At 44.8% G+C, this 14,299-nt stretch overlaps 1 protein-coding gene across 1 annotated transcript in view; it reads left to right on the forward strand.

Annotated features, from left to right (window-relative positions):
- The window catches only part of DNAH5 (dynein axonemal heavy chain 5), a 208,789-nt gene that overhangs the window by 163,093 nt on the left and 31,397 nt on the right, over nt 1–14,299 (forward strand). The window contains exons 61-65 of the mRNA XM_064160720.1: nt 472–609; nt 3,334–3,469; nt 4,704–5,020; nt 6,133–6,288; nt 7,615–7,797. Coding sequence (XP_064016790.1) covers nt 472–609; nt 3,334–3,469; nt 4,704–5,020; nt 6,133–6,288; nt 7,615–7,797 — 930 coding nt within the window. The remainder of the gene's footprint in view (nt 1–471; nt 610–3,333; nt 3,470–4,703; nt 5,021–6,132; nt 6,289–7,614; nt 7,798–14,299) is intronic.

Raw genomic sequence — 14,299 nt, forward strand, 5'->3', positions numbered from 1 at the left:
GGCTGGGCACAGCAGAGAGAGCAGGCACAGAGCAGGGGGGCAAAGCAGGGAAGCAAAAGCAGGTTGTTCACCTGCACATCTCCTTTTATCAATGTGGGCTGAGATTCATTGCCCTTTGGACACAGCACAGCCAATCAGGATGGCAGTTAGCCAAACCTTACCATATTAGCCAAAGCCACAGGCTCACTTTTCCCTAATCTGGGAACAGCACAGGCCTTGCACTAGGCAGGCACAAGCTAAGTGTGTGTGCCTTACACCACAGGGCCCTGGGCAGGCCAGACTCAGTGGCTACAGGTCCTTTGTGTCTGTAACCTGCTTGCCTCTCTGGTGGAGCAGAAAAGCCTGCCTAGGCAAGGCAGGAGATGGATAAGCCTATTTGGGGCCTATCAGGCCTACCACAACAGAAATGTGATAGGAAGGTGCTGATATGTTGTATGTATGAATACAGCTCAGTATTTGTATGCTTTCTAGGCTAATCTAGCAATCCAGGAGAATCGCCTGAGCGCTGCTATGCTGGATCTGCAGAAAGCTGAAGAAGAGCTGAGTGCCAAGCAAGAAGAATTAGATATTGTGCAGGCAGACTATGAAAGTGCAATGAGAGAAAAACAGGTGAGCCCTTCTTTACAGAGAAGTTTCCACCCTTACTTTAAGGGAAACTTAATGCGTTCTCTCAGTTGCACTGTTATTCCTTGGAAAGAATGTTGATGGGCAGAGGGTAAGAGATAGATATTACTTAGATGCTGACTCTCTGGATCCCACTTCTTTACCTCTGAGCCTCTCCCTCCTTCTTCCTACCTCCTTATACAGGGTTAAGCCTCCTGGAGGGAGTGATCTTGAACCTAACTCCACATGGTCTTGTCCCCTCCCCAGGGGTGGGTCTGAACACCACCAGGTGATGGTTAGCCCACTGCCCCTTCCTGTCTAAAATCCATAGAAGCAGGGGGACATCCCTCTCTCTGCCTGCCTGCATCACCATTCCTGTTTTCCTGCTGCTCTTTGTCTTACCATGTGGCCATCATCACCATGAGGTGGACAAAACTCATCACCATCAAATCTGGTTGTGTATTTACATGTTTTGAATGTTATCCCTTCCCTATATCTTTGTAACTTCCCTACCTCATATACTTTGTATTTATTGTTAAACTTTTCCTCTTTTACCTTCCAAATCACAGTGAGATTATTTATTTGGGTCTGCATAACTTTCCTCTCTCTACATCTAATTCCTTTTCTCTGGGAAAAGAAGGGGGAAGAGAGAAGGGCATCCTATATATTGTTATTGGCTCTATCAACTATATTTGAGTCTCTGGGTAATGTAAATATGAACCTAGACACTCCTCTAATCCTGTTTTATTTGGGTTATTTGTTTACTGTCTACTACTGCAACTTGAAGTTTCATTCATCTATGTTGTCTGTGTATTGGAATCTCTGGGAAGAATTCCCCACAATTAATAGGTGCCAGGTGGTGGGGGAAGTCTAGGCTGGATGTTAGGAGGAAGTTGTTGGCAGAGAGAGTGATTGGCATTGGAATGGGCTGCCCAGGGAGGTGGTGGAGTCCCTGTCTCTGGAGGTGTTCAAAACAAGACCGGATGAGACCCTTAGTGCCATGGTTGAGTTGATTGGCTAGGGCTGGGTGCTAGGTTGGGCTGAATGATCTTGGAGGTCTCTTCCAACCTGTTGATTTGATGATTCTATGATTGGGCCTTCCTGTACCTGAAGGGCCTACAAGAAGGTCAGAGAGGGTGTGTTTACAAAGGCCTGGATGATAGGATGAGGGGCAATAGTTTTAAATAATGGAAGAGAGATTTGGATCGGATGTCAGAAACGAGTTCTTTACCATGAGAGTGGTGGAACACTGGAGCAGGTTGCCCAGGGAAGTAGTTGAGGCCCCATCCCTGGAGACATTCAAGGTCAGACTCAACAAGGCTCTGAACAACCTGATCTAGTGGAGGATGTGCCTGCTCACTGTAGCAGAGTGGGACTAGGTGACCTTTGGAGGTCCCTTCCAACCCAGACCATTCTGTGATTCTTTGTGTGCCAATGTGAAACCTGAGAGCAGAAATATTAAAAATTGAGTCAGATGTTGACAGTTTGTGCTGATAAAGTTTTTCCTTCTCACTTTACCTCCTTCTCTGCACAGTGATACAAGTGTTTGAGAACATATTGTTCAGCTGTTTAACTAGTGGTTTAGGTGCTGAGATTTTTCTGGCTGTCACAGTCCAATGGTAGGCAATTTGGCAGAGGTTAAACTTTGTTGCATTCCAGTTTGTACTGGCTGGAACTGAGCTTATCTCCTGAGTGATGCCCAACTGGACCTTTAATGTGGCTAACTTTGCACTTTGGGAAACAGAATTAAAACTCAAATGGAGTCAAATACCAAACCAGTTTGACAGGCTTCAAGTATAATTATTGCAGTGGTCAACCTGGGATGACATGAACAGGGCTGGTGAGCAGGGCTAGGTGGGATGACAACTTTCTCACTTTCTGTGGCAGGCAAGGCAATACATCAGGGCAACATGGCAGGGCAATACAGTGGTCCCAGTCTATTGCTGCTGACTTCTCAGCAACTGATGCTTCACATGCAGCTCCCTTGCAAAACAGCTTTCCCCTAAGAGCAACTCCTTGCAGCAGATAGTAACCCACCCCTAGATCCCATCCTGCCACCATACAGTGGCACCATTATAGTTTCACATATGGTTGTCAAGGAGCAGCCACCAGCCCTGATTTGTCAGTGGAGTGCATGCCTGGTGCAATCTCCAGGGCTCTAAACCGCATCTCTGTTGCCTGTGCTGCCAGGGAATTGTGAGAGTCTTAAAGTCTCACCAGGGAGTCTCCCAAGATGCAAAGTCCCTTACTTGACTCCAGGGGACCAAGTGCCAAGCTCCCTGTATCCCAAATGACTCTCCCAATGATGTTGAGATCTCATTACTGTCTACAACAATCTGAAGGGAGGCTGTAGCCACGTGGGGTTGATCTCTTCTCCCAGGCAACTGGCAACAGAACAAGGGGACACTGTCTCAAGTTGTGCAGGAGGAGGTCTAGGCTGGATGTTAGGAGGAAGTTCTTCCCAGAGAGAGTGGTTTGCCATTGGAATGGGCTGCACAAGGAGGTGGTGGAGTTGCCATCCCTGGAGGTGTTGAAGAAAAGACTGACTGAGGCACTTAGTGCCATGGTCTGGTTGATTGGCTAGAGCTGGGTGCTGGGTTGGACTGGATGATCTTGGAGGTCTCTTCCAACCTGGTTGATTCTATGATATATAATGACTTCTGGTCCCTTACACTGACCAATCAGATATTTGACTGCAAATGATACATTTTGTTGTATATTTTGCTCTAGACTTTGCTTGATGATGCTGAGCGTTGCCGTCATAAAATGCAAACTGCCTCAAGTCTTATATGTGGCTTAGCAGGCGAAAAAGAAAGGTGGACAGAGCAAAGTAAAGAATTTGCTGTGCAAACCAAGAGGCTAGTGGGTAAGTTTGGTCCATACTTTCAAACTTGGAATTTAGTCACTTAACTTGTAATGGGTAGTGAAACTGAAAACATTCAGCATTTCAAACTTTTGCATCGTAGTGTAATTTGCCTGTTGCTAAAATGAGGACAGTTGCTATCAATTCTCTTGCCAAAGCACTACTAAGTAAAAAATACAGTATGAGATGAAGTTCATCTTAAAAAAGCAACAACTGTGCTCTGCATAGGTGTTTACTTCATGTGCATAGCATGCAGTGCATACTTGGGACATGGATTTTGTTTTTCAACTTGACTGGTATTTGTAGGCAGCAGTGTGACAGATTATGTAAAATTAATCACCTGTATTAATTCTGATGTCCAGGTGATGATTGTTAATAACTATGAAAACGGTTTATTAACATTAAAACTCACCAGAAAGCTTATTCACAGGTTCAAAATGCACAGGTTGGAAAATTATACACTCAGGGATCAGCCAAAACCTGAGTACCTGGAGGTCTCTTCCAACCTGGTTGATTCTATGATTCTATGAACTTCAGAGCTAAAAAAAAAACCCCAAACTAAAAAAAAAAAAGCCAACCCCAAAACTAAGATGTCATAAACCTTAGGTTGGCTGAAGCTGACCAGAAAGATCAAAGCTTGTTGCACTTACTACCTCTGTAACGATGTCTGTTACAGTGTTTCAGTGTTAGTATAATAATTGTTTTGTTCTTAATTAAGATTTCTTTTAAAAAAGGAGATTTTTCTCCCTAAAAGTTTTGGTTTAGCCTCTTCTCATGATTGTGCAGGGAAATAATCACACTATCACAGTATCACCAAGGTTGGAAGAGACCTCATAGATCATCCAGATCAACCCTTTACCACAGAGCTCAAGGCTAGACCATGGCAATGAAAGTTCATACTTCAGGTTATTCCAACACATCCTGCTTTTGTGGGATCTGGTGTTTAGAATAGTGGGGTTGTGTGTATCTTGGGTTAACCTTGGCTGTCTGACAGATGTTCACCTCTTGATTCCCACAGTTGTAAGGGCAAAGTACATGTGACATCTCAAATGTAGCATTGACTTGTTGTTTAATGAGACTGTGGGAAAAGGCAAGTTTGGCATCTTTTTGGGTCAAAGTGTGTTTTTAAGTTACCAGCCAAGCTATGTAACAACTAGAGAGAGAAACAGCTTGTTCATAAATAGAATTGGCAAAGTTGTGTTGGTTTCTTTTGTTATTTTCTGTTTTTTCCTTTAAGGTGATGTACTCTTGGCTACAGCTTTTGTGTCCTATTCTGGTCCTTTTAACCAAGAGTTCCGCAACCTGCTATTAAATGACTGGCAAAAGGAAATGAGAAGACGAAAAATCCCCTTGGGTAACAACGTGAACCCCATAGAAATGTTGACTGATGTTCCAACTATCAGTGAATGGAACCTGCATGGATTACCAAATGATGATTTATCAATACAAAATGGAATTATTGTGACTAAAGCATCTCGTTATCCCTTATTAATTGATCCACAAGCACAGGGTAAAATTTGGATTAAAAACAAAGAAGGCAAAAATGAACTTCAGGTAATAGGAATGCTGATGCTTTCATAATCCTTTGAAACTATTAGCTCATAAAACATTACAGTTTGCAGAATCATAGAATCAGCCAGATTGGAAGAGACCTCCAAGATCATCCAGTCCAATTTAACTGTGGCATTATAAGCAATGTTGGATGTACTGCAGCCACATGTTGAAAACTAATCACAGTTGTACTGAGGACTGCTTGTTTTTTTAATCAATAAAAAAAACCCCAAACTATTTAATGGATTGTCCAACATAATCCACTAGTTCTCAAGGGAAAAAAAAACCAAACCACACAACCAGACCTAATTTGGGAATTGACCTTGCTGAAGTTTGAGTTGAGGATGTTATTCAAGATAAAATTGAAGGTGATAAAAGGCTCATCTGAACTTCTGGTCTAGTCACAGTCATAGCATATGAAACCTTTAAGTTGGATTAGGGCCACAAAGATGCTCAGAGGGCTGGAGCAGCTCTGCTGTGAGGACAGGCTACAAGAGTTGGGGCTCTTCAGCCTGAAGTAGAGAAGGCTTCAAGGAGACCTTAGAGTGGCCTTCCAGTGTGTGAAGGAAGCCTACAGGAAGGCTGAGGAGGGACTATTGACAAGTTCTTGTAATGATAGGATGAGGAGTAATGGGTTTAAAGTGGCAGAGGGGAGATTCAAACTAGATGTTAGGAAGGAAAGGCTTCTTTCCAGTGAGGGTGGTGAGACACTGCACAGGTTGCCCATGGAGGTTGTGGCTACTCCCTCCCTAGAGATTTTCAAGGCCAGGTTGGATGAGGCCTTGAGCAGCCTGTTCTAGTGGGAAGTGTCCCTGCCTATGGCAGGGGGTTGGAACTGGATGATCTTTGAGTTCCCTTCCAACCTAAACCATTCTATGGTTCATTCTATGATTGCTATACTTTCTGTGGTTCTGAAATAGAAGTTTGCATTCAGTGAAATCTGAGAGTATGGTCCACAGATGCTACATTTTCTTATAGTCACAGTCTTTGTCTTAATCCTAGTCTAACCACAGGATCATTGATTTTGTCATTAATAAAAATAAGCTATTAATATAAAAGAAAAAGCTTTGGAACTGGGCACAATATAACATATAGGTTCATGACTGTATTTTTAGATCACTTCATTGAATCACAAATATTTTAGAAATCATTTGGAGGACAGCCTTTCTTTAGGACGACCTCTTTTGATAGAAGATGTTGGAGAAGAGCTTGATCCAGCACTTGATAACGTTTTGGAAAGAAATTTCATTAAAGCAGGTTCAGCCAACAAGGTAAAAACTTCTTTAAGATAGAGTTAACAAGTTGAAACCCTTCTTTCTCCCTCCCTATCTCCCCATCCCTTCACCCTTTTCTCTCCACAAAGTAAATCCTGCTAAGTACATGACTTTAAAATACTACATTCACATTTTCATTTTATACTGATACTACGAAAGTAGATTGTAAGATCACAAATAGTTACAGTGTCACAGTATCACCAAGGTTGGAAGAGACCTCACAGACCACCAAGTCCAACCCTTTACCACAGAGCTCAAGGCCAGACCATGGCACCAAGTGCCACGTCCAGTCCTGCCTTGAACAGCTCCAGGGACGGCGACTCCACCACCTCCCCGGGCAGCCCATTCCAGTGTCCAATGACTCTCTCAGGGAAGAACTTTCTCCTCACCTCCAGCCTAAATTTCCCCTGGTGTAGCTTGAGGCTGTGTCCTCTTGTTCTGGTGCTGGCCACCTGAGAGAAGAGAGCAACCTCCTCCTGGCCACAACCACCCCTCAGGTAGTTGTAGACAGCAATAAGGTCTGCCCTGAGCCTCCTCTTCTCCAGGCTAACCAATCCCAGCTCCCTCAGCCTCTCCTCGTAGGGCTGTGCTCAAGGCCTCTCCCCAGCCTCGTTGCCCTTCTCTGGACACGCTCAAGCATCTCAATGTCCCTCCTAAACTGGGGGGCCCAGAACTGAACACAGCACTCAAGGTGTGGTCTAAGCAGTGCAGAGTACAGGGGCAGAATGACCTCCCTGCTCCTGCTGACCACACCATTCCTGATGCAGGCCAGGATGCCACTGGCTCTCTTGGCCACCTGGGCACACTGCTGGCTCATGTTCAGGTGGGTATCAATCAGCACCCCCAGATCCCTCTCTGTTTGGCTGCTCTCAGCCACTCCGACCCCAGCCTGTATCTCTGCATGGGGTTGCTGTGGCCAAAGTGCAGCACCCTGCACTTGGAGCTATTGAAGCCATCCCCTTGGACTCTGCCCATCTGTCCAGGCGGTCAAGGTCCTGCTGCAGAGCCCTTCTGCCCTCCAACCCAGTCACATCTGCCTCCAGCTTGGTGTTAATACATTTAACCTTATCCCTGTGCTCATGAAAACTTAAACATATTGAAATGATGTAAGAATGAGTCATTGAAACTGCTCTAGAGATATTGCTAGCACATCAGTCATACAATTTGAAGCAGGATTTTTTGCCCTTTGGAAGCTGTAACCCTTGTTTCTGGATGTGTATCTGAAGTGGATATCTGGCTGTATATATCTGAAGATGTGTGTACTGGTTCTTGAGATGTTAAGACTTCTTCTTAATACTTTTCTTTTTGAATACTTTTCTTAAGGTGAAGGTTGGTGATAAAGAAGTAGATGTTATGAGTGGCTTCAGACTTTACATTACTACAAAACTGCCAAATCCAAGTTACTCCCCTGAAATTAGTGCTCAAACCTCCATCGTTGACTTTACTGTGACCATGAAAGGTCTTGAAAATCAACTCTTGGGCAGAGTCATTCTCACAGAGAAAGAGGTAATTAATTGTATCTTTTCCCTAGTTATTCATCTTACATTTACTCATAAAAGGTTTTATTTTGTCACTTTCTATTCCCATATGCAGGGTAACTTCCTGTCTCTATTGTGATTATTCTTATTACAACCTATTTAGAATAGAATCATAGAATCATAGAATCAACCAGGTTGGAAGAGACCTCCAAGATCATCCAGTCCAACCTAGCACCCAGCCCTAGGCAGTCAACCAGACCATGGCACTGAGTGCCTCAGTCAGTCTTTTCTTGAACACCTCCAGGGACAGTGACTCCACCACCTCCCTGGGCAGCCCATTCTAATGCCAATCACTCTCTCTGCCAACAACTTCCTCCTAACATCCAGCCTATACCTCCCCTGGCACAACTTGAGACTGTGTCCCCTTGTCCTGTTGCTGGTTGCCTGGGAGAAGAGACCAACCCCACCTGGCTACAGTTATTATAGAACATAATCAATCACAGACCTCCAAGATCATCCAGTCCAGCCTATTTATGATGGTTTAAAAGCTGGCACAGAAGAAACAGATTCATTCTAGCTTAATCTTCTAGTTGTCTTTATTGTTCCAGCTATACCATACTTGCATTTTTTTGCTATCTCAGTGAGTTGCAATATTAGAGCAGTGACCTGGGAAAAAGACAAAAGCCATAGAATAAATCCTCATGTTCTTCTGTCTGTGCACTGTGGAGCTCATGGCAATATAAACTGGTACAGACTTAGTTCCTTTATCCAAGGGGAAATTATCTAACTGCCTATTTTCTGACTTTGCAAATATATTAGTCCAAGTTGATGATGACAGTCCCAATAAGCATGCCACAGCAGTTCTGTAGGGATGCTGTTTGGTGTCTTTTGATCTACTGGACACCTAAATTCCTGTAACTGTTATACTTGCCAATACTGAAGTCAAGTCAGACACTACATCTATGACTATATATATTTACTAAGATTTTGGTATAGTTCCAGTAAACCTCACTAGAGAAAAATGTGTTCGTTCCCTTATTGTGGCAGCAGTTGTTGAGGTCCTCCCATTCTCCTTCCCCACCTACCCTCAGTGTAAGATGTTTCATAGAATCACAGAATCAGCCAAGTTGGAAGAAACCTCCAAGATCATCCAGTCCAGCCTATCACCCAACCTGTCCAATCAACTGGACCATGGCACCAAGTGCCTCATGCAGGCTTTGCTTGAACACCTTCAGGGACAGCAACTCCACCACCTCCCTGGGCAGCCCATTCCAATGCCAATCACTCTCTCTGTGAAGAACTTTCTCTAGACAACATAGCAATTAATAGACATTGTAGAATGTTTAGGTGAGGTGCAGTATACTCTCATTTTCCTCACTGCATGTCTTACCATGGCCCAGGTGGTCAAGAGAGCCAATGGCATCCTGGCCTGAATCCAGAGTAGTGTGGCCAGTAGGACAAGGGAGGTTATTCCTCCCCTGTACTCAACACTGCTCAGGCCACACCTTGAGTGCTGTGTCCAGTTCTGGGCTCCTCAATTCAAGAGAGACGTTGAGATACTGAAATGTCTCCAGAGAAGGGCAACAAAGCTGGTGAACAAACCCTATGAGGAGAGGCTGAGGGAGCTGGGGTTGTTTAGCCTGGAGAAGAGGAGGCTCAGGGGTGACCTCATTGCTGTCTACAACTACCTGAAGGGAGGTTGTAGCCAGGTGGGGTTGGTTTCTTCTGCCAGGCAGCCAGCAGCAGAACAAGGGGACACAGTCTGAAGTTGTGCCAGGGGAGGTCTAGGCTGGATGTTGTTAGGAAGTTGTTGTCAGAGAGAGTGATTGGCATTGGAATGGGCTGCCCAGGGAGGTGGTGGAGGCACCGTGCTTGGGGTTGTTGTGGCCAAAGTGCAGAACTCGGCAGAACCTGCTTTGGTTTGGTTTTGTTTGTTTGGGTTTTCTTTGGTTTTGTGGTTTGTGGTTTTTTTTCTTTGGTTGCTTAGGTTTGGTTGGCTGTGTTTGTTTGTTACTTTTTACTTTTTTAATGCATTGCATTGCACTCTAGAATCTGTTTAACCTTTTAAATTGAATTTAATTTGGCTCAGAGTGATTTCTCAGCATGGTAATTATTTAATTGGATGCTTAACAATCTTTGAGTGATATATTTAAAGAAATTGTTTCTGCTCCATAAAGCTTGTGTAATGCTTGTCTTGCTTCATAATTGTTACCTGCTTTTCTTTAGTTCCATTGGGAGTCACTTTATTGAAACAATGGACTGTGGCTTGCTTTTTTTCATCAGTGTGCTAGTTTGAAGCAGGCTAGAATGTTTTGGTGAGAAGAACTAGATTGCAGGCTGTGAAAGGAACACAAGGGTGACGTTTACTTCCCTCATAGGCTTGCTGAGATGTATAGGAACAAGAAACAAAAACATAGATAACCACTCTCACTTCGCCTGCTGGGGAGCTCTGAGCTCCATCTCTCTCTCTAACCTCATCCTCCAATTTCTTTTCTAATCCACTTTGCTTCCTAACCCCTCTGGCCAAACCTCCATTCTTCCTTGGGACTGGGGTAAGGTTGAGATGGGGGAGGAGAAGGTGGAAGGGAGGTTGGGACCTGGGTTTCTGGGAGGGAAGTTGTGTTTCTGTATTACCTTTTCCCTTGTCTATTTCTGTCTATAACTGTATATACTGTAAATATCTGCTTGTATATTGTGCCAGCTGTAAATAAATAGCTTCATTTATATTTCCAGAGTTGGCTGAGTCTAGTCTGGGTGACTTCTAAAGTGTGGGGGGGCAGGGAACACCCAAACCATCACAATCAGCTTTTTTTGTCAGACTCCTTTGTATCTGTATGCTTATGTGATGTGCATATTGCAGAATCACAGAATCAGTCAGGATTGGAAGGGACCACAAGGATCATCTAGTTCCAACCCCCCTGCCATGGCCAGGGACACCTCACCCTAGAGCAGGTTGGCCACAGCCTCATCCAGCCTGGCCTTAAACACCTCCAGGGGTGGGGTCTCAACCACCTCCCTGGGCAACCCATTCCAGCCTCTCACCACTCTCCTGCTCAACAACTTCCTCCTCACATCCACTGTGAATCTCCCCACCTCCAGCTTTGCTCCATTCTCCCCCCAGTCCTGGCACTCCCTCAGAGTCTAAAAAGTCCCTCCCCAGCTTTTTTGGAGGCTCCCTTCAGATACTGGAAAGCCGCAAGAAGGTCACCTCAGAGCCTCCTCTTCACCAAGCTCAACAGCCCCAACTCTTTCAGCCTGTCCTCACAGCAGAGCTGCTGCAGCCCTCTTGTAACAGGGGCTCCAGAACTGGATGCAGTACTCCAGGTGGGGTCTCAGCAGAGCAGAGTAGAGGGGGAGAATCACCTCCCTCCACCTGCTGGCCACACTTCTGCTGCTGCAGTCCAGGCTCTACTTGGCTTTCTGGGCTGCAAGTGCACACTGCTGGCTCCTGTTGAGCTTCTCCTCCACCAGCGCCCCCAAGTCCCTCTGCTCAGGGCTGCTCTCCAGCCACTCACAGCCCAGCCTGCATTTCTGCTTGGCATTGCCTCAATAAAGTGATATTAATTACTCTGCCCAGGGAGGTGGTGGAGGCACCGTCCCTGGAGGTCTTCAAGCAAAGCCTGGCTGAGGCACTTAGTGCCATGGTCTGGTTGATTGGTTAGGGCTGGGTGCTAGGTTGGACTGGATGATCTTGGAGGTCTCTTCCAACCTGGTTGATTCTATGATTCTATGATTCTATGAATGCTCCTAAATCTTTTCTACCTGCTGCTGCTGATATATACCTTTTGTACATTGAGAAGAAAAGAGCATAAATCTGATAACGAGATGAAGATGATTTTGGTTGTAGTTTGAGGGGTTTTTGTCCCTTTTATTTTTTTAAGATAACAGGACTTTCTTTCCAAGAAATTAACACTTGAAGTGCTTAAAAATGTTAGCAGAATAAAGGGTTGAGCAGAGCACAAGTTTAGAATGTTGCAAAACAAAGGAACAAGCAATTTCAAAATTGTGAGCAGTGTTGCAAGTATGCATCTACAAAGGCTACTCAAATGGGGGAAGTAAAACTTTTCCTTAGGCCTTTGTGATGGTTTGGGTGTTCCCTGCCCCCCACACTCTGGAAAATCGACTAGACTCAGCAGCTCTGGAAATTGAATGAAGCTTCATATTTACAGCTTACACAAGCAGGTATTTACAACACCTACAGCTATAGACAGCAATAGACAAGTTAAAAAGTAATAGAGAAACACAGCAGCTCTCCCAGAAACCAGAGTCCCCAGGAGGGGCTCTCAACCACCCTGCCACCTTCTTCCCACCCCTCTACCTTACCCCAGACTTTGCCTTATGCTCAAGGTAGCTTGGAGAGTCGGCCAGAGGGGTTAGGAAGCAGATGGATTAGTCACACAGACAGCAGGTTAGGTTAGAGAGATGTGCAGCCCACAAAGCCCAGAGAGCAACTCCCTTATCTGTATTTATGTTCTTACTCTTCTACATCTCAGCAAGCCTATGAGTGCAGCAGCCATCACCATTGTTTCCTTTTCACAGCCTGTCATCTAGTTCTCACAAAACCACTCTAGCTAGGCTCAAACTAGCACAACCTGACTGAGGTGTCAGGTTCCCAATGCTGTGTTGGAGATCCTGTATTCCTTGCTGTTGTCCCTGCTTCTTTAGCATAGTAGCAGCCTGTGTGCAGTATCGACGTGGACTTGTTAAAGGTGCAATAAATCCACCACTTCCAGCTTGGGAGAGACATTGCTATAACTACCTGCTACCCCTTCGTAGAGAAAGGAGGAGGATTTCTGTACACACAGACAATATTTCTACCAACTTGCTCACTTACTGGTGATTTATAAGATTCATAATATTCTTATCTTCTGAGAGACTTTTAACCTCTTCTCTGTAATTCTCTTTGCTTTACTGAAATGTTTTTCTTTGTTTCAGTGGAGCATTTTTATCTCCGAGAGATTTGTTTGCAATCAGTATTAAAAAGCAGAGTAAGGATGAACTGAAAGGCCTTTTTATCTCTTAAGAGCATATTTTTCTAGATATTCTAAACTGGGTTTGGTGTTGGTTTATTGTTTGCTTGGTTTTGTTGTTTAAATACAAAGATGCTAATGAACTTGAGTCCTGTGTTCAGTTCTGGGCCCCCCAGTTTAGAAGGGACATTGAGATGCTTGAGCATGTCCAGAGAAGGGCAACGAGGCTGGGGAGAGACCTTGAGCACAGCCCTACGAGGAGAGGCTGAGGGAGCTGGGATTGGTTAGCCTGGAGAAGAGGAGGCTCAGGGCAGACCTCATTGCTGTCTACAACTACCTGAGGGGAGGTTGTAGCCAGGAGGAGGTTGCTCTCTTCTCTCAGGTGGCCAGCACCAGAACAAGAGGACACAGCCTCAGGCTGTGCCAGGGGAGATTTAGGCTGGAGGTGAGGAGAAAGTTCTTCCCTGAGAGAGTCATTGGACACTGGAATGGGCTGCCCGGGGAGGTGGGTGGAGTCGCCGTCCCTGGAGCTGTTCAAGGCAGGACTGGACGTGGCACTTGGTGCCATGGTCTGGCCTTGAGCTCTGTGGTAAAGGGTTGGACTTGATGATCTGTGAGGTCTCTTCCAACCTTGTTGATACTGTGATACTGTGAACAGTTATCCACAGGTGAGCACTAGAAAGCAAAGTATATATACACTACAGCTTGTATTAATAGAAGTAATCAACTAAATAGTGAAATAAATTAATTTGGATTCTATGTGTGTGCTGGTTTGAGCCTAGCTGGGCTATTTTGGTGAGAAGAATTCAATGATAGGCTGTGAAAAGGAAATAATGGTGATGGCTGCTGCACTCATTGGCTTGCTGAGATGGGTAAAAACAAACACACCAACATAGATGATGGAGTTACTGTGGGCTCTGGGGCTGCATGAACTTCTCTCTTCAACCTGACTTGCTGTCTGTGTGACTAATCCCTCTGCTTCTTAACCCTCCTGGCCAACCCTCCAAACTCACCTTGAACATAAGGCAAAGTCTGGGGTAAGGTAAAGCAGTGGGAAGAAGGTGGCAGGGTGGTTGGGAGCCCCTCCTGGGGACTCTGGTTTCTGGGAGGGCTGCTGTGTTTCTGTATTACCTCTTAACTTGTCTATGTCTGGCTCTAGCTGTAGATATTGTAAATACCTGCTTGGATATTGTGCTAAGCTGTAAATATAAAGCTCCATTCTTTATTTTCCAGCTTGACTGAGTCTAGCCTGGGTGATTTTCCAGAGTGTGGATGGGGTAGGAGGTGGGGAACACTCAAACCATCACAGCACATATGAAGATGGCATTAGATAAAATCAAATAAAATCCTGTGCCTGGAAAGGTGGTTGCACTTTGAGACAAAAAGAGAGAAAAAAGCAATTACAATTCTCAACTTCTAATTGTATTAGAGCCTGATATAAGCATGATCCATAGCATTTATTTGAATGGTTTGTTAATGCACACTTTTGTAGCAGGATCAGAAACCTGCTGTCAAAAATACAACTAGAATTCTTCCCCTGCATTAATGCAGCTCCTCTTG

This window comes from Pogoniulus pusillus, chromosome 21 (genome assembly GCF_015220805.1).
Source record: "Pogoniulus pusillus isolate bPogPus1 chromosome 21, bPogPus1.pri, whole genome shotgun sequence".
Classification (NCBI taxonomy): domain Eukaryota; kingdom Metazoa; phylum Chordata; class Aves; order Piciformes; family Lybiidae; genus Pogoniulus; species Pogoniulus pusillus.